Source organism: Sapajus apella, unplaced genomic scaffold, assembly GCF_009761245.1.
Source record: "Sapajus apella isolate SASKATOON/1434 unplaced genomic scaffold, GSC_monkey_1.0 scaffold2, whole genome shotgun sequence".
In the NCBI taxonomy this organism is placed as follows: Eukaryota; Metazoa; Chordata; class Mammalia; order Primates; family Cebidae; genus Sapajus; species Sapajus apella.
This window is the reverse complement of record NW_022436942.1, coordinates 39,446,296-39,474,118: the sequence shown is the minus strand read 5'-3', so window position 1 is coordinate 39,474,118 and position 27,823 is coordinate 39,446,296. Positions and strand designations below refer to the sequence as shown.

Sequence of the window (27,823 nt, the reverse complement as noted above, 5' to 3'; positions counted from 1 at the left end):
AATAAAACACATTTTTGCCTGATTTTACTGATTGTAAATCTGACGTTGCTAGCTTCTTTTACACGATGACAATGAAATCTCTGTATAATGCTGGCATGGTACACAACTGATACCCATGGCTAGATAAGTTTCTACATTGTTTCATTCTATATATATGTTTCTTGAAATGCTATAGAATCAAAGCATATCAATATCCACTATTGTATTTACCATCTTCCTCAGTCAGTATACTTATGGGTGCACTCCGAACTCCTTCACCTTTGAGTGTACTAGCAGACACCTCAATGATGTATCGGCTATATTTCTTCAGTCCTAAATAGAAATAAAATAGGTAAGTTGAAAACTTAAAAATATCCTTTAATAATATGCGAGAGGCAAACTATGAAATGGTTCTCAACACAACAATCTTCCAAAAATAAAAAATAAGTGAAAATGTCATTCTTTGGCAATAGTAGCTCCTATTCATGAAGACAAAATGATTTAGGATAATGGGGAAAAGAATGGACCTACAATATTCTTTCATGTGACTTACAATAAACTCCTAGTTTATTTAACTAAAAAGACAAAATTGTAATACCCTGCATGAAAATAATATCAAACTATTAACATTAAGCTAATATTTGTGGCTACTCTGTTATGATAAATGCAAGTATACAATATTAGATTTGTTCTTTTACCTTTAATGTTTTGGGTTAAAGAGGTTGTATTTATAGTTCTTTCTTCATTTCCATTACTTCTCTTGAGATAAATTGTATATTTTTGTATGATTCCATTGGGACTACTTGGGGGAAGGAATGATAGCTCAATCTCTCCAGAAGAAATATTTTTGTAAGTGATATTTTCTGGTGCACTATCAGGCACTGAAAGAAACAAAAACATAGATACATAAAACAATTTTATTCTAAAAATCTATGAAATTATCACTGAAGTACACTAGGTTATTTACATGTGAACATTCACAGGAATATAATTGTAATAAACATCCTAAATGGAATAAGGTATAGATAAATTATAGTACTTACAGCTGTATAAGAAACATTGTCATTCAAAAGAAAATGCTACTATGATTCCGCAGAATAAATAAGATGATATGTTTACTAAAATACTTGGGACCATATGAACCTATCTTGCACTGCAGAACACACAAATGCAAGAAAGAGAATTTTAGAACACTTAAAACTTTATTTTGCCCCTCATTAATAATAATATGAAAAAAGATCAGTAGGTTAGTGTTGGTTGACAATAAGGTCTATGACAAGGCAAGGAGCCCCTACTAGATGTGAGGTTGCCTATTATGACCTGGCAGCAAAACCGACTCCCAGGAATATGGGGTATCATTAACTAAAACACTACTTTTCTGTACCTAGCAACATTTTTATATTGAATACATTATGTATAAAATAGTTTTCTATGTATATCTGAGTACAAAACTATATATGAGATTCTAGTTCTGGTAAAATATTGAAACAGATACCCTAAACCGAGTGAATATCTTACTTAAAATAATGAAAACTCTGTATAACATTAAAATAAATTTTCTTTAAGAAATTGAGGTGCTGACAAGAAAGTTCTAATTCAGTGATGGCTAGCCAGAAAAAGTCAACAGCAAAACAAACATGCAAACAAAATGTAAGACAGAAATAGTGAGAAGGAAGCTGGTACTAAAGCCAGTTTTGCCTTGTAGTAGATTGGTTAATCCTGGGGCCTTTGCATTTGTACAGTAACATCTGTGTAGTGTGCCAGAGAAAGACTATAAACCCCTGGGGCCAGCTGAAGGATGAGTGATATATCCCTGCAGAAAGACCTGAAACCCCAAAAGAATGCAGCTTTAACCAGGGTTATTATATTGAACAATCTAGGGGGTACTTTAGATTCTTCTGTATGTGCCATAGAAGTCTATGTGAGTGATAACTCCTGGTCTTGTGCAATGTGGTGCATTCATTCTCAGGGAATGGGGAGAGAGAAATAAACTCACCATGCAGAGAGGACAGAAAGGAAACTTTTCTCTCTCTCTCTTGCCACTCCTCTAGGTGGAGAGGTAGAAAAGAAATAAAAATTATGCTGTTTTGGAATTATAAGCCTATCCTCATGAGCATATGTGGACTAAATCCATGATACCTATACATACCCTGGAGAAACCTCCACTTCAGAATTTAAGTTAAAATAAAACTGTAGTCCTGAGCTGCTATTACTCTTAAGCAACTAGAAGAAGTAAATATAAATCCTTACTGGAGGAACTCAACTTCAACATAAACTACATAAATTTCTCACAGCTAAAGTTTCAAAAATATGAGCTCACTGATAAAATAACTAAACATACAAGCAAATCAGATATCAGTAGTGAAAGTCAGCAAAGAAAAGGAAAAAAAACAAACACACACATACATAGTAGTCAGATTTTGAGAATCCAGATATTAACATAGAAATGTTTAATATGTTTCAAGAAATCAAACATACTTTAAAATATGGACAAATAATTATTTAAATAATGGTAAATAATATTAAATAACCAAGCAAGTTTTAAAGAGAACAAGATAGACCTTCTAGAACAGAACAAAATAACTAAAATTAAAATTATCTTGAGGTATTAAAGAGAAGATTAGATAGAGAAGAAGAGAACTTTAGTGAAAATGATGATAGTATTGAAGAAATTATCAAGAATGCAGCTCAAAGAAGACAGTTATGAAAAAGATAAAATGGAAGTTGATAGATGATATCTATCCGGAAGGGGGTCTAAAATAACAGAGAAAACGAAGACATACTTAAAGAGATAATCACTGAGGCTCATCAAAATTATTCAAAGATATCAAACATCAAATTAAAGAATTTCAGTAAATCCCAAGCAGAAATTTTGTTAAACCATATTTAGATATATCATTGTGAAAATACAGAATACCAAAGAAGAAACTATCTTGACAGTACCAGAAATAAAACAAATCATCTACATAGGAATGACAATTAGGCTGACAATCAACATCAACTCAAAAACAACTGGAATTTCATACCCAGAAAAATAATGGTAGCAAACCAAAAATATTCAGACAATAAAAAAAACTGAGGGATAATGCCATCAACACACCCTAAATAAATGAAAATGTAGACGATGCACTTTACGTAGAAAACTATTTACCACAGATGAAAGATCAGAGTAGTCAAGGTAATGGTTTAAAAATTGAGCACATGGAACAATAACATAAATAATTAACTTGAGTGTCAAACAATATAAACTAAATATGTAAATATTATTGTCATTCAAGAGTCCTGTTTTAAGACTCTTTTATTTCAAATGAAAGAAATTAAACTTTTTAATTAATATTCTAAATGGAATGGATATAAAAACTACTACTAATAACTTTAGTAGAGAAATAAAATTCAGAGGCCTTAAAAGTGTAGACATAGTGTCCCTCCCCTCGATTGTTACCAGTTATTGGGTTATTGTGCCAAGGCATACTTAATAGGAAAAACTAATTGAAGAATATTCATATTTTTAAAACTTTGAGAGGATTGCAATTCAACGCATGCTTTGATGTAGCAATATAATTCCACTATCCTTTCTATCCTAAACACCCTAAATCTTCTCTAGAGTTTTCCCAGGCCAACCTATTACATTGAAAAAAATCCTCAACAACTACCCTGAATGCTTTCTTAACTTTCTGGCTTTAAGTGACATCTTGGACCTGCTGATGAATATACTACAGTTTAGCCTTCTTGGGTATCATGTTTGTTTTTCTCCCATAATCCCACTAACCATAGGGCCTAGGAGTTGGGTAGTTGCATTTCTTACTCCTTTTTTCTTCCTCAAGAACCACAGATCCTTTGAAGTCCCATTCCATTAAATTCCATCACGTGCTACCCCTCTTTAAGACAGACAACTGGTAATAACTCTGTCACTTCTCTGAACATCTTAAAGACGCTATCTAACACTTTGATGACTGACATCTTCCCTACCCCTCAGAAATGTCAAGATCCATGCAAATGATCTATCCAGTTCCCTGGACTCTATATTCTTTTATCTCTATAATTCCAATAATCTTTTCTCCAACCTTACTTTACCCCACCTTATTTCACTGGCTTTCATGGCAACACCTAAGACTTCGTCATTATCAATAACTGCCATTATTCCTCTCTTTGACAACCAACTCCTATTTTTCCAGCTTACAGGCCCTTGTACTTTGAATCCAACAATTCTTTGACCCTCATCAAATCTTCACTGTGCATCACCTCTCTTATGTCTTCATTTCCCTACATACTCAGACTAGACTCCACAGTCACTGTAATCACCGCCTAACAGTATCCATCAATTCCTATTGTTTCTATTTAACTTTCCTGGCAAAATTACAATTGGAGTTAAACAAAACTCTGCTGGCTTCACATACCCAGTGTAATAGCTGAATAAAATACCATTCCATGCTAACTGGTCCCACTTAAATTTATAATCTCAAATCTCAAATGGATCCTTCTCATTTCCTGATAGCCAATGTTTTTATTTAATTCAGTCTGCCACTCTTTAAAGTGTGTTTCTATCATCTTCTCTTTTCACATACTCCGATATGCCCTCCCGATCTTTATTTGAAGCTAATAAACTTGCTTCTCATTACATTGCAAAAATAAAAACACTGAGAAAAGAACTACATTATCATTCAGCCTTAAATTTTTTTTAAATGCCTTCCCTCTTTCTTCCTTTCCAAGTTCTATCCTTCCAGGTCTGCACTGGATTTTATTCCTTCTGCCTATTCAGAGACTTTACACTTAAAGTTAGTCAGCGATACATGTGAACACACATACACTGTAATATACATTATGATTTTTATAAAGTCTTCTTTTGATGGCACTTCCTCCTTCAGCTATTACTCAAGTCTACTCTCCACTTCATATCAAAATTCCTCAAAATTTGCCATTCCTCGTTTTCTGCAATTGCATTGCCTTCATACTCTATTAATTTCACATCATTTTTCTCCATTTTTTTCTGTTAAACCTACTTCTGTAAAGTCACCAGTGATCTTCATACTTGCTAAAGCACTAATCAATTGTATGTCCCATCTTACTTTACTTTTCAGTAGCATTTGACATAGGGAATAAATTGCTTCTATTTGAAAATCTTTATTCACTTAGCTTTGAAAACATTACAGTTTTCCTTTTACATCCGGTGACTTCGCTTTGTCCTTGATGGGTTCTTCTTCTCAAAGTCTATGTATGATATTACCCAAGACATAGCTGTAAGCTTCTTAACATATCCAACTATTGTCCAGTGATGTGACTTTATCCTCATTCCTTGACCGAATACCAAAGACATGGTGAGGCTCCAAATTATAAATTCAGCTCTGGATCTTTTCCCTGAGCTTTAAACATATTTATTTAATTGCCTTCATAACGGCACTTGGATATTTCAAATACATTCCAAACAGAACTCCTGGATGTTCTCCATATTGCCCCCTAAACCTGAAATTCCCCATCTAAGTAAATGGCACCACCACTCGCCCAGAAGCTCAGACCAAAAATCTAGTAGTTTATCTTGATTGTTCTCTTTACTTCAACATCCAACATATTCGGCAGCAATCTTCTAAAATCGTAAATCATATAATGTTCCTATTTCATAACTCTCCAAAAGCTCCTCATTAAAATTAAAACTTCAAAGTTCCTAGAATGGCACCCAAAAATCTCATGATCCACCTCTGCTCTCTCCTCATCTGCAAATTCTCTACCCCAACTCACACTGTTCAAGTGACAAAAATGCCCTGCTCTGCCCCAACTTCATAGTTTTTTTCCTGCACAAGAAGTTGGCAATTGCTATTCTTCCTCTGAAACACTTTTCATCCTTATTCTCATCTTATTTAATCCTGTACCTCATTAATATCTCTGGGCAAATATAACCTCTCAGTGTGGCTTTTCCTCAGTTCTCCATATCAAATAGCCCACTCACTACTCTAACTTTCTCTCTTCTATCCTTGATATTTTTCACTTAGTAGAGCTTACAACTACCAAAAATCATAAATTTGTTTACTGGTTTATTTTCTAATTTCTAATTTTCTAGTTGTCTAGTGTGAACTTTCACTAGACAATTCACTAGGTAGAGATTGATTGTGTCTTGTTTACTGCTATAGCTATACTATCTAGTGCAATGGTAGAACATGATGCGGAATCCATAAAATCTGTTCAGTGAATGAATAAATATACTTAATATAATACAGAGTATATTAAAAACAAGAAAGAAACTCAAAGGTAAGGAACAGATATAAGATTGAGTTGAAAAACTCTTTAATTACAAAAGGAGAATTCGTGAGGCTATGCTTGAATATTATAGCTCAATGTAATTTCTGAGTTTGAAAATTTCCCATTAGATTTAAGTTTTCCCTGTGGAGTTGTCTGCCTACCACCAGTAGTCAGTGTGTAAATATGCATTCCTCACTCAAGGCTGATATCCTTTGCATTTTTATACATTTACCTTAGGGAATAACTATTGCTGGATGATCAGGTAGATAAAGCAAGACAGACTCAATGACTTACTGATTTTGAAGAGTGATGATGCAATTAGAATTTCCTGAAATGGCATAGAGTGTACCCCAATTGTAGAAATATTTTATAGACAACTGAGATTATAATCAGTTGGAATAAGCTTAACCTATTAAAATTCTAAAACAAAAAAAAAATACATAGTCCGTGATGATAGTAAAAAGGGAAGTTACCTTGAATCTGCAAAAGCCTATTGTTTGGCATATACAGCTTTAATGTATGCAGACACATTTTAAAATGTTATTCATTAATACAAATAAATTTATGGGGTTCTACACAGAATTTTGGTCAACATCTAAGTTATTATTCACCCATGGTTGTTGCACTGAATCAGACAAAGTGTTAAAGGCTTACTGTAAAGACAGTTATGTCTTAAAAAGGAAAGGGAATATGTATACATCATCAAAAAAGTAATTTGTACGGGAAATGCTCAAAGTTGTATTTATGATTATTGTACCCTAAGTATGAGAAAATAAAAATGAATCTTAAGTTTGTTAGAAAACTGCACATTCTAAGTTTAAAACACACGCAGAGATACACACACACACACAGAATCAATCTTATATTGATCTTTCCTGCTTGAACACAAGAGTGGTTTACTTCCAAGCATTAGCAAACTCTCTCTTAAAAAAGTAAGGCATTTAACCAAATAATTTACTCCTATTTGTAATTAGTAACATTAACACATCACTGAGTTAACACATCACTCAATTTCTCATGAAACCATATTGAAGAGTGGGTCCATATTTTTTTTACATGAATAGTAGTTATAATCACTATATTTAATAAGATTATTTTGAGCCTAAACCCAGAAAAATAGTTGTTCTTGAGCTCATCTTGCTTCAAATAACACTTGAGAACCAATTTAACATTCTAGTTTCCTCTTTTGCCAAAGGAGCTAAAGTTGTTGGTTTAATAGTAACAAACAATCTAGGAAAACTCAGTAATGTAGATTCCACTGTCTTCCATTTTCATCCAGGTGGAAAGTGCATAGACCTTGAGACTATCCTAACTTAGGGCAGAAAGCCAGATATTAGGAAGATGGGCATTAAACCCTATACTTTTTTTCCCCCTCAAGACAGAATCTCGCTCTGTTGCCAGGCTGGCGTGCAGTGGCGCAATCTAGGATCACTGCAACCTCTACCTCCCAGGTTCAATCAATTCTCTGCCTCAGTCTCCCAAGTAACTGGGATTACAGGCACCTGCCACCACGTCCAGCTAATTTTTTTGTATTTTTAAGAGACAAGGTTTCACCATCTTGGCCAGGCTGGTCTTGAACTCCCGACCTCATGATCTACCTGCCTTAGCCTCCCAAAGTGCTGGGATTACAGGCATGAGCCACTGCGCCCAACCCTAAACCCTATTCTCTTATTGTTAGGCCTGGCTAGGGAACCATGGAATAAGTTAGTTTCCCTTTTTTTTTTTTTACCTTTTTAGCCATCTCAGGAGCCTATTAAATGAGACTCATAATGGGGGTCAAAAGGTCTATAGCCCAACTTTATTTCTCATGTCCTATGACTTATGAGTCCTTTTACCCAAAAAGTCCTAGGTCTCCTCACCTAAAAAGTAAAGGGTTCTGCATGTTTTCTAAGATACTTTCCAAAATTAAAATTTGCATTTTAAACTAAATCTAAAAACTTATATTCACTTAAAGCTGATTGTCCCTTCCTTGGAATTAAACTCATACAAACAGATAATACAACAGAAACCAAGATTACATTTTCAATACCAAGTAAAAAATTACACAAATGTAATAATCAGAAAGCAAAAAAAAAATGCTTTATCATTCATTATTAAAATAGGGTGTTCTCGATACTGTGGCCAGTTAAACAAAATACTTGATAAGCATTCATAAAAATGGCTATTCTTTCATATCACAATAGAATCTTTCAAAGTTATTACTTTCCTTCCCATGCTGGGCAGAAGCCTAGCAACAAAATATCACTATAACAATGAATAGAAAGATCTTAGATATAGTTTACAATTTACCAGCTTTATTGATTACTTCCAAAACAGCATGTACTGTGAAAGGAAAATGGATTTTACAGTCAGACAGGTTTGGATTCTAATTCCAGCTCATCACTTTCCAGCTGGTGACATTAGGCAATTAAACACCCACCAACTAATAAAACTTAAGGAGGAAAGGAAATCCTCCTTTTCTTCTACATTACTTATCCCCAGTAGAGCCTGGCATATTTTTTGAATGAATGAACCTCTCAAACACTCAGTTTTTCATTAGACTCAGTTTTCTGTGAAGATACCAATATTGTACTGCTTTGGTTTAGAATTTTAAAAAGGCAGTTTGTGTGAAACCCATTAGCAGAGCCCATGACGCTTAATAGGTGCTGAAAATATTCATGTTTCATTTCCTTGACCCACTGCAAAATAAACCTGAGTCATTAAAGAGCAAGCGTTTTTCTCAAAAATGCTTATTTTAGGTACAATACCTATAAAAACAAGGAAACATGGCAATATATGTTTTAATATCAATTAAGTGTTATTTTAAGACTCTTGATCATGTAAAATTACTTTCTTCTTCCTGCAGCTTCAATTATTGCCATTATCTATGGGTTCTTTTACATCATCTCATGGTATTCATTTCTGTGAATAGTCTCAACAGGATACTTTCTTCCAAAAGTAAGCTACTTTACTAGATTTCTAGATCCTCAAGGTCAAGACAGACATTCATATATAATATCTGACTGAACCATATGAAATTGCTGATATTTGGCCATTTGTGACCTATAAAAATGGTAATTTCATGTGGTTCCACCAGTAGTTAGTCAGTAAATATTTATTCTTTTAAATGTACAAATAAAATGTTAACTTTACATTTAGTTATCAATTCTCAAAATATATTGTAGAATTGGCCTAATAGTTATGCTACCCATATATAATTGTAACACAATATATACAATAAAATAAGATGATCAGACAAACTGTCTTACTCTAGTTTCACTGAAACTAAAACACGAGTAATTCCTTGCTTGTATTATTTTCTTTAGATGGGATATCCTCTCCCAACCCATCCAGCAACCTCTATAACAGGGGTCCCCAGTCCCAGGGCCACCGACTAGTACCAGCCAGTGTCCTGTTAGGAACTGTGCCACACAGCAGGAGTTGAGTGGCATAAAGCTTCTGTATTTACAGTCACTACCTATCGCTTACATTACTGCCTGAGCTCTGCCTCCTGTCAGATGAGTGTCGACATTAGATTTTCATAGGAATGCAAATCCTATTGTGAGTTGCCCATGCAAGGGATCTAGGTTGTATGCTTCTTATGAGAATTTAATGCTGGCTGATCTGTGATTGTCTCCCATTACCTCCCAGACAGGACCATCTAGTTGCAGGAAAACAAGCTCAGGGCTCCCACTGATTCTACATTACGGTGAGTTGTATTTCATTATATAGTACAATGTAATAATAATAGAAACAGAGTGCACAATAAATGTAATATACTTGAATCATCCCAAAACCATCCCCCTTCTCTCCCCAGTCCAGGGAAAAACTGTCTTCCATGAAACTTGTCCCCAGTGCCAAAAAGGTTGGGGACCCCTGCTCTATAACATCCTTCTGTCCATTCCACCATCCTCATTAAGATCCAGGCCAAATGCTGTCTCCTCCATATGTCTTCTCCAGGCATGCCATTTTTGGGCTCTCACTCTGCACCACTACCTATATAGATACCTCATTAGAATCTAAGAATCTGTGTCTCTGCTTTTACCTCATTTGAAAGCAAGTAGCCCTTCAACCTAAAATTTATAGGTACATTGAAAGAATCCTTGGTTTCTCAAGGTCTTTTCATTTGAAAATTCACAGATTTTAATTAGGCATTCCCTTATATAAATCAGACTTTAAAAATTTGTACAATAACCTTTACCTGCACTTTTGCCAGAAAAAGAAAATTAATTTCTGGATTATACAAAATAAAATAATGAGGGATTTTAGGTTATGTATACAAGATGGCAATTGTCAGCTATGCTTACTATATCACTATGTACTATTAAACAAACAAAGCAAAACAAAAACTCACCAGTCTCTGAAGTCCTTACAGAGAGTAAAGAAGACAACTGATTGCCATGACCAAATCTGGTATAAGACCTTACAGAAATGTTATAGAGGGTGTAAGGTCTTAAGTTTCTTAAAATTATGTCTGTTGTTGATGTGTTCTTCATATATAAAGTATCTATATTTTTATATAGCACCTCATAAGCAATAATGATTCCATTGGGCTTTTCAGGCGGTGACCACTTCAACGTTATTTCATTTGCGGTAACATCAATTACTTCAACATCTTGAGGTGATGATTCTGGTTCTGGGGGAAGAAAAGAACATTTTCAGTACATATGTATATATATACTCAGCCTCCCAAATAGCTGGGATTACAGGCACATGACATTAAGCCTGGATAATTTTCATATTTTTGTAGAGATAGAGTTTTACCATGTGCGCCAGGCTGGTCTTGAACTCCTGATCTCGAGTGATCTGCCCAGCTCAGCCTCCCACAGTGCTGAGATTACTGGCATGAGCCACCACACCCAGCCCAGTACCTATATTTTTATTCATGCTTGTTGCTTTAGACCCTAGAGATGGCATGAATTAAAGCAGTGAGCATGTACAACCACTTTTTAAAAAAAATTAAAACTGTAACTGATATTCTTACCATCTTCAGGAGTTATCACAAATATGTCATTTTCTTCAGACAAAGAACTTTCTCCAACATGGGTTGAGGCTGCCACTCTCATTTTGTATTTTGTGTATTTCTTTAACCCTATAAGGACAATAGACAGACTGTTTACTGTCCTTAAAATAATGTTCTTGAGATCAGTGTCATTTAATATAAGGCCAGTGAGAATAATTTATTTGAGGTACTAGATATCTATATCAGCTTCCAAATAATTGCAGTCTCCCGAAATTCTTGGGCTTATAGGACTTTCCATGTTGGCGATTTCAAGTTCTTTCCTAAAATATTAAGGCAATAATTTAAAGGTGGAAAATAACTTTTTGGCACACTGCAGGGGGTAGAGTTAACTTGGCACAAATACGATGTCAGCTGAATTACTTCAGCTGATGTTTACATTCATTCATTCTACTCTTCAATAATGAGTTATCTTGATTTACCATATATAATATTCCTTGAGTTAAGTAAATTTCTATGAAGTATCTGATACTTTCTACTTATCTGTGGGTAAATATAGTTAAAGTAACACACATTTAATCAAGTTATGTATGCAAGCATTTTAAAAAGATATTCATGGCGGCACAAAACAACAAAATATAAAATGACATAGCATGTGTTCTGTAGTATTTAAGGCACGGGGAGATGAATATTTTCCATCAGAATAGAAATGTAAAACAAATAGTAACAACAATCAAAAAAACAAACAAACAAACAAAAAAACGTCATTTTCTACCTGTTATGAGAAAGTTGTTATCTATAGTAGTTATCTGGAATGCTCTGTTGGTATCCAGTTCCATTGCATAAATCGTATAGTGAGTTATCTTTCCATTGGGATATTCTGGAGTATCCCAATATAACAAAATAGATGAAGAACTAACATTTTTATAGTTTATAATTTTAATGGAGCTTGGCACTTAAAAAGAAGAATGAACATATGAATGAAAAGATAAAGTATCACAGTGTACAACAGAAATATTTGCAGGTAATTGTTTCAAAGGAAATACATCCTTACCTTGTTCACGTGTCCTAACATTGAGAACTGTTGGTGGTCCTTCTCCCATGATGGTGAAAGCAGATACACTAATCATGTGCTCAGTGAAAGGTACAAGTCTCCTGATAACATAAGACAGCTGTTCAGCAGCAATGTCAGTAACATACTGATTCCTTGTAGTTACTATTTGAATTCAGTAAAAAGAAAAAAAAGAAAAGTGTTTGGCTTCGCAATCAAAATTATTTTTTCCTTAGACAGAAAAATCTGAAACCTGATTTCTCCTTATTAATTAATTTCTCCATGTACACCTATATTAAAGGTAGATGTGTAATAATAGTAAACATAAAAGCATTAATTTTAGAGATTATTTGAATATTATTAATTTCTGAGTACCTCCCAATAATATCCATAAACATTTTGTGCTCATAATATAATTTTGCTAGTTTTTATACATTACTCTGAAACATGACATTAGTGTTTTTAAGAAAGCATAACTTAAAGAACTTGTTAGGAATGTTTTCTAAAATGAAAGAGTAGGCAATAATATATAATTAAATATTATAAATCAAGACCAGGTTTTGGTACAAGAGTTAAAGAAATAAAGAGTTTTATTTGATCTCAGATTTCATCATACATTCATACATTCATTAAACCAAATAATTCTCTAAAGCAAGTATGCTTGGGTAACTGACAAATAAATATCCCAGAAGAAGAATTTCAAACGTTAAATTTTCACTTTATTTAGAACTTGTGTTTCCAAAACTCTTAAGTAGCAATTAGGCCAAACTTGAAGTATTTAAGGGAACATCTACATCAGGAATCATGGGCCTCTTAATTTTCAGTGTTGCCCTCCAGTCATCTTTGCACAAGAAAAATGGATCCGTAAATGAAATATAAACATATATTGAATGTAATGTGATATTTTTTACGAATTCTACCACAAATAGAATAACATAACACTTTTAATTTGGAATGGGACAAATACCAAATTAGAGAAAAGGTAATAAAATAAAATGTTCTTCTCATTTAACATTTTAGAAAAACTAGAGAGATAATATGTGTCACCTGAGTATTTTTAATTTGCCATGTATGGCATTCTCCTTTTAGAAACTGTAATGGCCACTGACACTGAAGAGCAAGTGTATACACTAATGACATCGCCACATCGTTGGGGTCACCTACACCTGTTTATCACACCATGCACTAGAGTTGTAACTTTCTGACCTATTTACCTTTAGTGACATTTGAAAACCTATTAGTCAAAAGCTGTAGAGAGTGTGAGGCCTGTAAATGATTTGAAGATATGTTAATCCCTTCCCATCACACCTGCTTTGGCAACTGTAATAACTGATTGTCTATGCAGTTTAGCTAGAGACTCTAGGGTGCTACTTTCTCCAGGAAGAAGGTCAAATGGGTTAGGAGGGGCCAGCTTCTGCCTGTGTGGCATTTCCATTTGTTGCATGAGGTTTTCCGACAGCTAAAAAAAAATTCGACTCCAGCCCATGGACCATTAATAATATGTCTGAACTCTAAACTAAGGTTCATTTCTGTGCTAGCTAGCACTGGTGGGTTAAATGCACATTACAGAAAATCAAAATTCTACCTACCAACTGGTGAATTCTGGTCTTCAGCATTATTCCTTGCGGGAAAGTTATTATCTGGATGATTGTTATATATAAATGTAGCAAGTGAGTGAAGGTCAGACGACATCTCTGCTGAACCCTCATATAATCCTACCATTGGCTCTACTATGTTCACAATTTCTGGAGCCATGGGGTCATTTATATACTGTAATTAAAAGTAGATATTTTAAAAAGACCATAACAATTACACTTCATGACTTAAATATTAGTTTAAAAAACTTGTAACTTTGAAATCATGTTGTTATAAAAGATAACACATTTCCATGACCACTGTCTTCTTTAGATTCCAAAATTTCATTCTCCAACTACCAATACCCTGCATCATTGTAACACATTGTGATCACTGTATTTCCTAAGAGAACAATACTGTATTTTGGAAAGAAACAGATTTTGTTTCTGACTTGAATCAGTTTCTTTTTGGTAAGATAAGACATCCTCATGCAAAGGTTTCATGGCTGAAATATTGTAACTGCTCACCCTCAGATGGTAAGTGTTCTAGGCATACTGATGTATTAGATGTGTTTTGCTTCTCTAATTACCTGACCTCATTTGTATACCATGTGTGAGAGGTCTACATGCCTGCTTGATATACATCAATGATAGTAGTTTATAATAGAGTGAAGTTACATACCAGAATAAAACTACATGATAATATTAATATTTTTCACACCGGATTCATGGCATACCTGTCCAAGACTTTGGACCTAAGGAATACTTAAAGTAACTGTAATTGTTCCTAGATCTTATAATGTAATTCACACATGTCAAGTTCACCAAAATGGCAAATACTGAGGAGAAAACATCAGGAACAGATTATGGATGAATATGGTAGAGGTTTTTGTTGGCTAGCAAGATGATTCTCTGTTTTCTATTCCTACTAGCATAATTGATTGAAACAAAATGGGGAAAAGGTGTTTTGGCCAAATTATATTGGAAATATAATAGAATGTTGACTTTGGAAATACATATTAATCAAAGAAAATGTTGCTTTAAGAGACTGAACAGACAAGTACAATGTGTGAACTTTGGAGTCTAATTAGAATATACCTAATCAATATAGGATTTGAAGATAATCAAGGAAATCTGAGTGTGGTCTAGGTGTTAAATGATACCATGATGATATTAGTAATTTTGTTCATTGTGGTCATGGCATTATTTTGTGGATGGAAATGTCCATGATTTTTTAGAGATTCGTGCTTAGATATATAGGAACAAAATGATGTTAAGTCTGGAATTTATATAAAAATTTGAAGCAAGAATGGTAGCCTACTGATGATTACTGAATCCAGGTGGTAGGTATATGGAGGCTTATTAGGCTCTTTTCTCTATTTTTAAACCTGTGTGAAATTTGCCAAAATAACATAGTTTTGGAAAAAGACTATACTGAAAAATCTACTCTCTTTTACTAATTCTTTTTCAAGTTCTGCTTCAAAACTTACCACCAAACCGCTTCTTTTAAAAAAATTATTCTATCATTATCAATTTCATGCTCTTTTACCCTGAGTTTATAATTAATTCATAATATAGGTTTCAGTTGTTTATAAGTTTTGGCTTATCTGTCTTTTAATTATCTTAGATGTTTTGCAGTTGTCTTCACTCAGAGAGCCAAAAACAGGTTTTCTAGGCCTTAGGAACATCAAAGCACTTAGAATTTACAAAAAAAAAAAAAAAAAAAAGAAAAGTAGATGTTCAGAACTAAGTTCAGTAAAGCAAGAAATTTTATGGGAGTTCAGTTAACTATCTACAAAGGCAAGTTACTTAAATACTAACTCTTCTGAAAAATAAAATAATAGAGAAATGAAGTCAAAAAAATCTTCAGTCCTCCAAATATTTACAAAATGCAATTGTCTAAATCTTGTTGCAACTCTAGCCAGAAAAGTGTTGTCATGAAAAGCAGCAGGTTTCCCATAAAAACTACTTTTTAAAAGTTGTGATAAAGAACTATGGATAGGGAACTCTATATGGGTTTGTTCCTATGTCCTTGTATGGGACAAAGTAAAGGTCTTCTATCTTACAACAGCTCACTTCAGTGCTGCCTCCACAGGGAAATTAGGGAGGGCAGGAATCACAAGCACATAACTCAGAGAAGCTCTGGTGTGCAGTCAATACTCTATGCCCAAACCACACAGCTGTTTCCACTATCAATCAGTCACCCTTTGAAAATCTACTGTGCACAAAGCACTGTAGAATGAACTATAGAGAGATAGTACAAAGAAATTCCCCCTGAACTATGGTTTTGCATTAAATCTCTCAATATTTTCTATCCCATGTCAGACAAATTATTGAGAGTTAAACCATAGCATCCCATCAATTACATATGTTAAGCATCTCTGCTGACAAACTGCCATTTCAAAGTGAGAGTTGACCTGAATGCTTTTAACTATGTGAATGGTTCCCAAATTCTGGTATTCTGACATTAGAAAAGCCCTCCACGACTAGGGCAATAATTTGAACATTAGCTTTGTAACAACCCAGAATGCTATTGCTAAGTGTATCGTGTCGTGAATATTTCTCAAACTTTAAAGAAAAGACCTTAGATTAGATGTTAATTAGGTTTTTCTAATGAAAAAAAGTAATAATATTAAAAGCAAAAATGATAGGAAAGAATTTGGATTTTAAGAGAGTAATGGGAAGGGGCAGAGAGAAGCAGTAGTAGAAATGAAAGAAATAGGGGAGAAAAAAGCCCATTGCAACACATAAAAATTATCGACTCACTGACTTAATACACGGTTCTCTATCTCAGCACTATTGACATTCTGAATTAGATAATTTTCTATTGTGGGGGCTGTCCTGTACACCGTAGGATATTTAGCAGCTTCCCTGGTCCCCAACTACCTCAGTTGTGACAATGAAAATGTCTTCAGAGATTAACAAATGTCTCTTGGAGAGCAAAATTGCCCCTGGTTGAGAACGACTGAGTTAGAGAATGTCACAATTTGTCAACATGAAAGGCCTTGCATATGCTGCCCAGGAATTCTTGGAATTTATGTGAAAGAATTAGTAGTCTCAGAGTTAAATTCCTAATCCACCTGAATAAACCAACTTGATTTTACATGTAATAATCTTCATTATAGCAAATGTGATTTTATTTTCTTAAAAACTCTATTATAAGTTTAGGCTCACTGGAGGTCTGCTGAATTGTATTAATGAAATGTTTTATTTATTCTTAAGAAATGCTTCTATATTTTAATATAGACTACTATGTTGGTCTAGAGAGGAGAGTTAGGACCAACTGATGAACACTAGAAGACAAATATTTCAGTTCAAAATAAAGAACAGTGTAGTTTCTTATTCATCTGTAGATTTCTGTGCCTAACAGAGTGCCTAAAATTTCATGGTTACTTAAGAAGTAGATGCTTCTGAGGCCATAACAAAGAATACTTCAAAGCTTATAGGATAGCAACTACTTTTGCAGTGGTAGTTATCTTATAGCAGTTCAACAAATATCTCAGCTAATGTTGGATTCACATCATTTATTAGGAATGATGTGAATGATATATAAAGGAGATTTATATATACATATGTGGAAGTTGAAATAAAAGAGTTCAAACCTTGAGTCTCAATTTGCTAATGTATTTTTCAAATATTTATTTAAATATTGAAAGTAAAATCGTATACATATTTCAGCTTATTTAAATAATCCATATTTATTCAGAAACAAATAGATCATAGGAGCCACTTGAAAAAATTTTAGTAAGGGTAATGAGACAAAATGAAGCCTAACATAGAAGGGTTATATTATATTTTTAAGTTTACTCATCATGATATATGTACATGGCTACAAAAAATGATGATGAATGGTTTATAATGAAAATAGCAATTCCCTGTTTATGTCCTCCTTACTTCTTACTTCCCAGAAGCAACACTTTAAACCACTCCTGTTTTCAGTTCTTACAGTGTTTACTTCTAAAACACTAAATAATACACTTATACTACTCTGTTAACCCTCATTTGTTTTAGAATCTATTGATTTTCTGCAATGATAGTGAAGAGCTAGGTTACTTAAATACATATACATCGTTGTCATCTGTTATCATAATGTAAATAATATACTTAAATCTGGAAGGATTGTTCTAATAGATGTTTGAAATATAAAATAGTAGGCTGGGGGGGGTGTATTGCAGAGTCTCTCAGGTAGATACCCACTATCCCTACCTCCTGTTGTTCCCACTTTGTAAAAATCTCCTCCTCTTGAGTTAGTTGAGACCCATGATTTGTATCTAACCAATAGAATAAGGCAAAGGGAATAGCATGTCTCTCCATGATCACATTATACAGACCCTGCTTACTGGATTGATGAAGTAAATGGCCTTGTTGAAAAAGGCCACATGCGAAAAAAACAGTGAGGTGCTTGTCTCCAGCCAAGAGCCAGCAAGAATCCAGGGCACTCAGTTCTACAGTCAAAAGGAAATAAAATCTGCCAAAAAACTGAGTGAGGCTGGAAATGGATTCTTCTCTAGTCAAGCCTCCAGATGAGAACACAGCTCAGCTAGTCCCTTAATTGCAGGCTTATGAGACTCTAAGAGGAGAACCCATCTAAGCTGTATCTAGATTTCTGACCCAAAGAAACTGTGAGATAATAAGTATGAATTGTTCTAAGATGTTAAGTTTGTGGAAAATTGTTATAGAACAACGGAAAACTAATATAGTGAGATAACAGTAGCCCAGGCAAGAGACCAAGAGACTGTGTGATCCTGAGCTGAAGTGGGAGACACAAGAATAAAAGAAAGACAGGCAAGTCACATTCTGGATGTAGAAATAACTGACCTTAACATTAAGTGGCTACTGAATGCTAAGTAGGGTCTAAGTCAGAAGTGACTCCAAGGTTTCAAGCCTTTATGACAGAGAGAATAATGGTTCCACTATCCAAAAAGACAAACCAGATATATATATATATATATATATATATATATATATATATATATATATATCAATGCCACAATGCTCACTTTCAAAGCCTTCTAGACCATGGTTTCTTAGACAATGACTTTCATGTCAGAGATCTGTATTACATCCAGTCAGAGGGATTCGAAAATTCTAAACACAGGTACTGAGACCTCAAGTCAGTTTCTCTTTAGGCCTTATTTTGGACACACTGAAACTAGTAATTGTCTGGACAGACCTTCCTGTGTGTCCTGTGGGAGCCTGCACAGGCCACTATCACTGTCCCAAGATCTCTGCCCTCATTCCAGTGTCACATCTTCCTTCCCATCATGAACCAGGTCCTATTAGCTCAGAAAAGATTTCTGTTTTGTTTTACAGGGAGAAGTTAATTTGGATGTAATGAGCCCTGGCAGAACCTTCCCACAAACGGCTGCAATTAGGAATCCAGACTGTCAGAGAGAAGGATCAGAGTAGCAAGCAATGCAGAAAAGTCAGACAAACAGGAAGCAGTGATTGAAACTGGGAGGTCATCGAAAGAAAATGTTATGAGAAAGCTGAAACCAAAGCTCTGTGGAACCTCTCTACTAAAAAGTTAAAAAATAGAGAGTTAGCTTTTTCAACTTTCTCCATTTTTAATTGTACAAAGCCAAAAGATTGCAATGTCACAGTATATAAAATTGTAGAAAGTATTAAGGAACAAATAGTGTCAAAAGCTGAAAATTGGGGGACATAGGGATAGATTTTGAAGCAGATAAGAACACAAGGGTGGTTAAAAATATTTAATCTGGCTGAGCCCAGTGGCTCACACCTGTAATCCTAGCACTTTGGGAGGCTGAGGCAGGTGGACTGCCTGAGCTTAGGAGTTCACGACCAGCCTGGGCAACATGGTGAAACCCCATCTCTACTAAAATACAAAAAATTAGCCGGGCGTGGCAGCATGTACCCGTAGTCCCAGCTACTTGGGAGGCTGAGGCAGAAGAATTGCTTGAACCCAGGAGGTGGAGGTTTCAGTGAGCTGAGATTGTGCACTGCACTCCAGCCTGGGTGACAGAGGGAGGCTCCATCCCAAAAAAAAATGTTAATTAATCCTTGTATTGGACACTAGGGAGGTCACTGGTGACTTCTAACAAGATTTCAAGGATTTTAAGGGTTCTCGAGATGGGGGGTGGAGGCTACGTTTTCAGAAGATCAATAGAAATGGGAAAAGAGAGTCCTTATCCTGAGAGAGGTACCAAGGTCAAAGAAAGGAATAACAAATGAAGAACACCCTAAACCACAAGTTGTCTTTCTTATGTCATTTACTCCCAACCCTATAAGGTGACTATATAAGCCCCATTATAAAAATGAAGGCAGCAAATCTCCAAAAGTTGGTTTGTCCAAAGTCATAGACATAGAACATAGCAGAGCCAGGCCAAGAACCCAGGACCATTTGGATTTTAAGCTTCTGTCATATTGGTCTCCCCACATCAATCTCCTGAAAAGTGAACCCAAACACCAATTACATGGGGAAGCAGAAATATCAGAAATGAATCTGATCTAATAAATAAAGATATAATCAGAGAAATAAAAATAAGCATAATGTCTCCTTTTATTGAGAGAGGATAAGAGAAGAAATATTGGGTGGCAATTAAGGTGGATGATCCTATGCCAAGATTAATGATCACAATAGGTCACAACTATTTAGTGCAGCACTCACTATATGCCAGGTGCAGTTCTAAGCTCTTTACACACATTAACCCAGAAATCCTTGTTATTAACCTTTTGTTATAGGGACTTATAATCACTATCTTAAAGAAGAAGAAACTGATGTTCAAAGAGGTCAGGCCAACTTTCCCAAAGTTAAACAAGTAGCAATGGCAGAATCAGAGTTTAAACCTGTTTTACACTCTTAACCACTTGCTGTATAGCCCAGTGATAGATAAAATCATAATTTAAATCCAAATTTGTATTTTTCCAAAGCTCATGTTCTGTCTACTGTGTGACCAGAATTCCAGACCAGATAGAGACAGAATCAAAAAAACAAAAAAAAAGTCTTTCTAGAACCTCTTAACCTCATAGAAAAACAGGTGTGGCCACCCATTCAATAGATGTTATTAGCAGAAGTAGAGAGCCTGTCATCTAGTCTTAAGAAAGCTCAGTATCTAATTTAAGACCTTCTCAGCAGGAGCAAAGGGTTAAGCTTTTGCCCTCTGCCTGAGTTGTCAACTAGAGTATCACAGAAAGCATAATTCAACATCTTTTGCACTGAGGAAAGGAATCAACATAGGATTAAAATTTAACCCTGGGTTAAAGATGGTAAGCAACTTGGAGTGATAAGTCCTGGGTGGCCACAGTGCATTGAGCACATGGTAAGGTCAACTGTCATGTACAGGTAAGTGCCAGAAATAGAGGAGGGCTGGCACTAGAAATAGAGAGACAGCATTGTGGGGAAAAGTAACAGCACAGGTAAAAGCAGCAGCAATTCTGAAACAAAACAGCAGACGCCAGGTGCTGAATAACTATCACGTTTGTCTTTAAGGCCCAGTGATTGCTGCACTGGTCCTAAGGATGTTTCTTCTTTGAGTGCCCCAGGGAGCAGCCAGTATCTGGACATGACTAACCTGGAGGCTGAAAGGGTCTCACAGATGAATAGTTGATGAGGTGAGGTGAACAAAGACAGTGAAAAAAAAAAAAAATCAGTGCTGCCTGTACTTCCTAACAGAAACAAAAGGGGAAAAAAAAAGACTTTCAGTATGAATAGAAGCAAGCACATTGCCTAAAGATCCTGGTCCTCTTACTTTAAACCTATGAAACAACTTAAATTTCTTTTATTTAGTAATGTGATTTCTTATTCAAATGCACTTAAAAAAAAAAAAAAAGGCAGCTCTGAAATTTAGCTTCCCAAGACCAAATAGAACAGAAAATTTGTAAACAACAGCTACTGAAATGACTGTGCCTTTCACTGGCAACTGTTATAAATTGCAAGCACAGCCTTTGAAGGAGTACTTAAATCATAACAAGAGTTTCCAAATAATTCATTAATTAATTTAGAATAACAATATTAATTTACGAAAATACCTTTAGTCCTGTTTAATTGCACAATTAACATTGTTCATATGGTGAAAAAGAATCATAGCACTTAACTAATAATATAAGACCTAAAATGAAACATGATCTAGCTAGATTATCAACATGCCCCAAATTTACTTTACTTTGTATTAGTAAGTTGTCAAATATTTTATGTGTGAGTGCTAGCAAATCTTCCAATCTAACAGAGCCAGAACCAAGCCAAGCAGAAAGGGCTCACCAATAAGTGAAATAAAAATGCAATACCTCATTCTTTCCTGTGAGCAAGGTATTTTCCAATATTATTCCTGTCTCTGGAACTAGCACTTTCACTCGGTATTGGTTAATAATTCCATTTGGTTGTCGTGGTTTCTTCCAAGTAATTCTTACTTGTGTGGCTTCTACCTCTGCAAGTTGTAAATCAAACACTGCCCCTGGAACTAAAGAAAGAAAAGAATAAAGGGGGAATTGAAAAATATATTTTCAAGTGAAAAAGTGCCTAAATTCTTAGCTCATAATTTAAGATATATAAACAATTCTATAGAAAATAGATGAGGCCGGGAGTGATGGTTCACGCCTGTAATCCCAGCACTTTGGGAGGCCAAGGTGGGCAGATCACGTGAGATCAGGAGTTTGAGACCAGCCTGACCAACATGGTGAAACCCCATCTCTACTAAAAATACAAAAGTTAGCCGAGCATGGTGGTGTGTCCCTGTAATCCCAGCTACTTGGGAGGCTGAGGCAGGAGAATTTCTTGAACCCAGGAGGTGGAGGTTGCAGTGAGTGGGGATAGCACCACTGCACTCCAGCCTGGGAGAATGGGAGAAAGAGTAAGACTCCAACTCAAAAAAAAAGAGAGAGAGAGAAAGAAAATTGACAAAAATAATTTATTTTACTAAAAATTAAATGTCTTTAAATACATGGATATTTAAATTTCTAAACATTCTCAAAATGTAAATAAGGAACACAATAACAGAATAATTTTCCAAAATAAAAGTCATAACATTTGTTTGAAACAATTAATAAAAATAATTTCCTTGAGAATCTGCCTATTTGGAGATGATTAATGCCCAATTGAAACCTTGATGGTTTCATTAAAATTATAACAACAGATTGAAAATAATATCCTGAAGACTCTGAATGCAATGAAATGTAGTCGGTAAGTTAAATTAGACTGTTTTAATTTATTACATGAAATTGTTTGAAGAGTTGATTTTTTCTGATATTTTTTAAATAATCATGTTATTTTCAAATTTCAGGTGTCCTCACTCATTGCAATGGTAAAAAAAAATAGGAACAAACTAACAATTGGTTTAAAATAAAGCACCAAGAACTTAAAGAAACATCTAGCTATAAAGTCACCAAGAGTGACACCTAGGGAACTTCCCAGTTTCACAGGAATAATGGGCCAAAAATAAACATGCCCTGGCCTTTTGTCCCTTTTTATTTACAGTTCAACATGTGTTTATCAATAGCTAATTTATCCCTCCAATCCCTACTTTCCTTATCTATAAAATGAGTGTAATTACAGCTTTCCTATTACTCTACAGGTTGCCATAAGGAACAAAAAGTTCAAGAAAATTTCTAAAATTTCTAAAACTTTTAAGAAAGAGAAATGACATAAAATTATGATCTCTTATAATCAGATTGTTGTTACACTTTAAATTAATTTCCCTAAGCTATTTGGCAGTGGTATAGGTTTGGCAAATTCTAATTAGAAGATAGGCATATGGTCTTAAAAGAGAACAAAGAAAAATGACCTCCTTCCTTTTTAAGACAAAAGAAAGGAATTGAAAAATAATTTTACAACTCCTATATATGTTATTTACAATGAGCAAACATAATTATGCTTAAGTTGGCTTTATAGTAAACTATAACTATATGAAGTTTTCATCCAATAGATTAGCGTTTCCTTTGTCTTCATGAAGTAACCTGTAAAGACTCTCTACATATTGTGACAATTGTTGAGCCATTCATTCATCATTCAACACAGTGGGCATTCTTCATATGATCACTGTTCTAGACACTTGAGGACAGAGAAAGAAATTAAAACAGATAAAACCTTTGCACAGGTCACCTCTTGTATGAGTTTTCCTTCATTAAAATATATTGTACCTAGAGTTAATGTTTGTATTATCATATTTACCAATATGCATTTTTCAAGGTTGGGGAAACTTTCCAATTAATTGTGTGGTGTAAAATAATATGGCTATTTAAATAGCAAAGCTCCCATTCCATCTTTCTTTAAAATTTTATTTTACAGTATCTATGCAGACAAAATATTAATCTGAATTGCATAATGTAAGTCACAGAAGAGATCTGGCATTTTTTCCATTTAATTTGAACTGATGTAGAATCTGAACTGAAAAAAAAACAGCTTAATGACTACACTGATCATATGAATCAGGCAACTAAACCCTGCCTATTGAAAAATAAGTGAGATGATCAGTTCAAGTCAATGCAACACATTAATATGTTAGATATCAAATATTATGCAGGACAGTAGAAAAATATATATATTTTACTGTCTCTTGTTTTCTAGTAAAACCCAAGAGTAACAGCAGACACTATTTATCTTTTAAGTAGAATATATTTTTCAATATAACTTAGTAAGTATTGTCCCATGATACTTAATGCCAAAAATTACAATCTAGGTAGAGATTAAGTTGTTCTATATTATCTTAAAAATGTATCTCAGACTTGCATAAAAATAATTACCATAAACTTATCCTTTATTCCCCATTTATAAAAAGCTTAGGGGATAAAGGAAATGGAGTACACAGCATTATATCTTGTCTTTAAAAAGATACTTGGTTTGTTAGGCCACAAATTCTTATGAGGAAACTAGAGAAGACTCCTTTAATATTGATACAAAATTAACTAAAGAAAATCAAACACACAAGGTAATCATATGATTCAGCGTCAGTTTTGAAGGTGTATCCACAGGGACTACCTAAGAGTCATTCTCAACTCAATACATTTGCAAATTTTACTAATAAATGAGAAATGTTAGACATTTCGTTAAAAAAATCTCATATTTTCTTTACCTCAATGTCATTTGTTTCCAACTTCAAAATTAATGCTCAATGGTGAATTTTCTAGATAACGCCAAAATAATTTTCATTCTGAAGGTGCTACATACATGCACTACCTAAGAATCACTCTCGGGTTTAAATTTTACTAATACATTAGAAACATAGCATATGATTTATCAAAATATATTCCAAATGGTTTGAGGTGTTCAAATAAAAAACTATGAGAAGAAATAAAATAGAGACAAACAGCATTGAGGTAAAAGAAAATACATTAAGATCATTTTTGCCATTATCTAGCAAATTAAACTTTCTTTAGAAGTACATTTTGAAAAGCCTATATTAAAAATTAAAGCCATTGCAAATCCTGAAAACACAAAGTTGGCGGGTTCTCGGTGATTTTCTTACAAAGATTGTACTACTATTTGCAGAGAGTAACAAGTTTAAATCACTTAGGACAAATGTCTTCACTCCCATGTCTTTTAGGAGAGAGCAAACAAGAGTCTCGGAAATTTGTCTGCTTTTAAGAAATTGTCATACTAAACCACCCTGACAGAAAAGTTACTAGACAATATTGAAGCATTAAAGTTTGCTTTTTTTTTTTTTTTTTTTTTCCCCTCACACAAATTAGAAGAATGCCTTTGTTGCATCCATCAGCATTATCTGATTTTGGAATAGGCAATTCTATGATATTTTATAGCCTTGGAGATTATTATCTTTTTTTTTTCCAAAATCATCTATTTTCATGCCTATGTAGAAGCCTACTCATCAAAATATTAAGGGACATATAGATGCCTTAGGAAATATATAAGATAACTGCTAAAACAATAGGATGCTGATTTTCTTTTAAAGTAGACTATGGACCATAACATCCCTAGTGGTAATGTAATAGCACAAAACGTTCTCCGTAAGAGGTCAGTGTAACATTCTCCTATTTGTATCTGAAGATTTATAAGCATACCAATTGTTTTAAAAGGTAATTTAAAAGAAGCAAGCTATTCCTAATTATTTATTATATAGACAATTGACTGTCTTTAAATATGGAGAGGAAAATAAAGTAACTTTAATTAGAATACTAAGAACCGGCCGGGCGCGGTGGCTCAAGCCTGTAATCCCAGCACTTTGGGAGGCCGAGGCGGGTGGATCACAAGGTCAAGAGATCGAGACCATCCTGGCCAACATGGTGAAACCCCGTCTCTACTAAAAATACAAAAGGTAGCTGGGCGTGGTGGTCGCACGCCTGTAGTCCCAGCTACTCGGGAGGCTGAGGCAGGAGAATTGCTTGAACCCGGGAGGCGGAGGCTGCAGTGAGCCGAGATTGTGCCATTGCACTCCAGCCTGGAGCCTGGTGACAGAGTGAGACTCTCTCTCTGTCTCAAAAAAAAGAATACTAAGAACCCTGTTGTATTAATAAATTAAAAGGATAAACTAAAATTAAGAAACCATTTTTTTAATTGAAAGTAGATAGTTCTAATGAGTTATTAGTTTGTTCTTAGTTTAAAGTTCCATTTATTTCAAAGATTTAAATAGTGGAACCAGGAATAAGTAGTGGTACCAGAAGCAGAAAGCTACATTTACTGCATTTGCCAGAGTATTCCATTGAAGCAGCTCCTGAGGCTGAACTATCCTCAGGGAACTCCATGGACAAAGGCTGACATGAGGATATAAGAACCATGTCAACCCTGCCTTTGGTGGAGCCTACCAGTTGCCAGGAGGCCCCTCTAAGAGCCACCAGGGTGTGGTCTATAGAGGGAGTGGCTCAGGAAGATAAAAGAATGAAACTGTATAAAATTGCCTTTTATACAGGGCAAATGGAGTCATCTACTTGAAATGATTTGGTGTGAAAAACAGGCCTTGTGAAATATATTGAACGATGACCATAAAATTCTACTTCTGTGGATAAAAAATATAGAAATTAAGGCAAATAAAATTTAAAATATATCCAAGACAAATAACATGGCATTGTACATGGCATATGCATTGTCTATTTCTCTATTTTTGTCAAATGCCATAGTCCAATGATGATGACAATAAAAAATTTATTTATTGAGTTATGGATTCTATTTAGAAGCCCCAAAGTCAGCTGGTCTTGAAAGAGGACAAAATTTCAGGATTTGTTTAATTGTAGAACAAGAATAGAAATCAGTGGGTACATTGAGTTGGTTGAGAAAACTCTTATTAAGACCAAAATCAAGGACTCTGCTTTATTTGAAAGTATCCATAAATCTTCTTAGCTTCCTAGGAAATGTTTAAGAGTGGTTTTTATGGGGAAGATAGAAGAAAATTTAAGATTTAAGGGAGAAGCTATGCAATGCTAAGATTCTTCTGATAGAAACACAATGGTAAAATTTTAATACAAAAAAAAGAACATTTTCCTTATGAATATGTATAACTTTCTTATACATATACTGAAACTATATATATGTTAGGATTTTCATCTGAAATAGATAAAACATAACATTTATGTTCTTCCAACAAAATGTCAATGATTGTCGCTTTAAAGGGGAGAAGTACAAAATTTCCTAATACTTACTGCCCTCTAATGGTCAAATACTTGAATGATGAATGTATGACCAGTATGTCTCCGTGTGTGTGTGTGTGTGTGTGGGTGTGTGTGTACACATATGTATATTTCATTTATAAGTTACTATATGTTAGCTACCACACAAATGAAGGCTGGAAACTTTTCCAAATGTTAATGTGTTATAAGAAGTTACTGTTAATTTTTGTCCATAATTACAATCCCTAAGTAGAAATGAAGACATTTAACAAGTTCAGGGTAGGCCAGAAAAATATGTTGTGAAATAGTACAGAAACTTTTTTTTTTAAGTATAGTTCAACTAAAATAATGATATTTAATGAATACATATAAGGAAGTTTACTGAAGAAAAATACTATTATCATAATTTCAGTACATGCTGGTAAATCTGTATCATGCAACCACTCAATCTTCACTTGCTTAGAATACTGTTTTGATTATAAACATATTTTGTTGTAAGCACTGGGAATATAGGAATTCCTCTGAATAATAGTATGT

At 34.4% G+C, this 27,823-nt stretch overlaps 1 protein-coding gene across 2 annotated transcripts in view; it reads right to left on the bottom strand.

Moving 5' to 3' along the window:
- The window catches only part of PTPRQ (protein tyrosine phosphatase receptor type Q), a 240,750-nt gene that overhangs the window by 172,487 nt on the left and 40,440 nt on the right, over positions 1-27,823 (bottom strand). For both annotated transcript variants that reach the window (XM_032296569.1, XM_032296577.1), the window contains 8 exons: positions 22,022-22,194; positions 13,790-13,970; positions 12,204-12,365; positions 11,925-12,104; positions 11,174-11,281; positions 10,544-10,825; positions 678-860; positions 211-312 (listed from right to left, as the gene is read on the bottom strand). In XM_032296569.1, the coding sequence (XP_032152460.1) occupies positions 211-312; positions 678-860; positions 10,544-10,825; positions 11,174-11,281; positions 11,925-12,104; positions 12,204-12,365; positions 13,790-13,970; positions 22,022-22,194 (1,371 nt within the window). The remainder of the gene's footprint in view (positions 1-210; positions 313-677; positions 861-10,543; positions 10,826-11,173; positions 11,282-11,924; positions 12,105-12,203; positions 12,366-13,789; positions 13,971-22,021; positions 22,195-27,823) is intronic.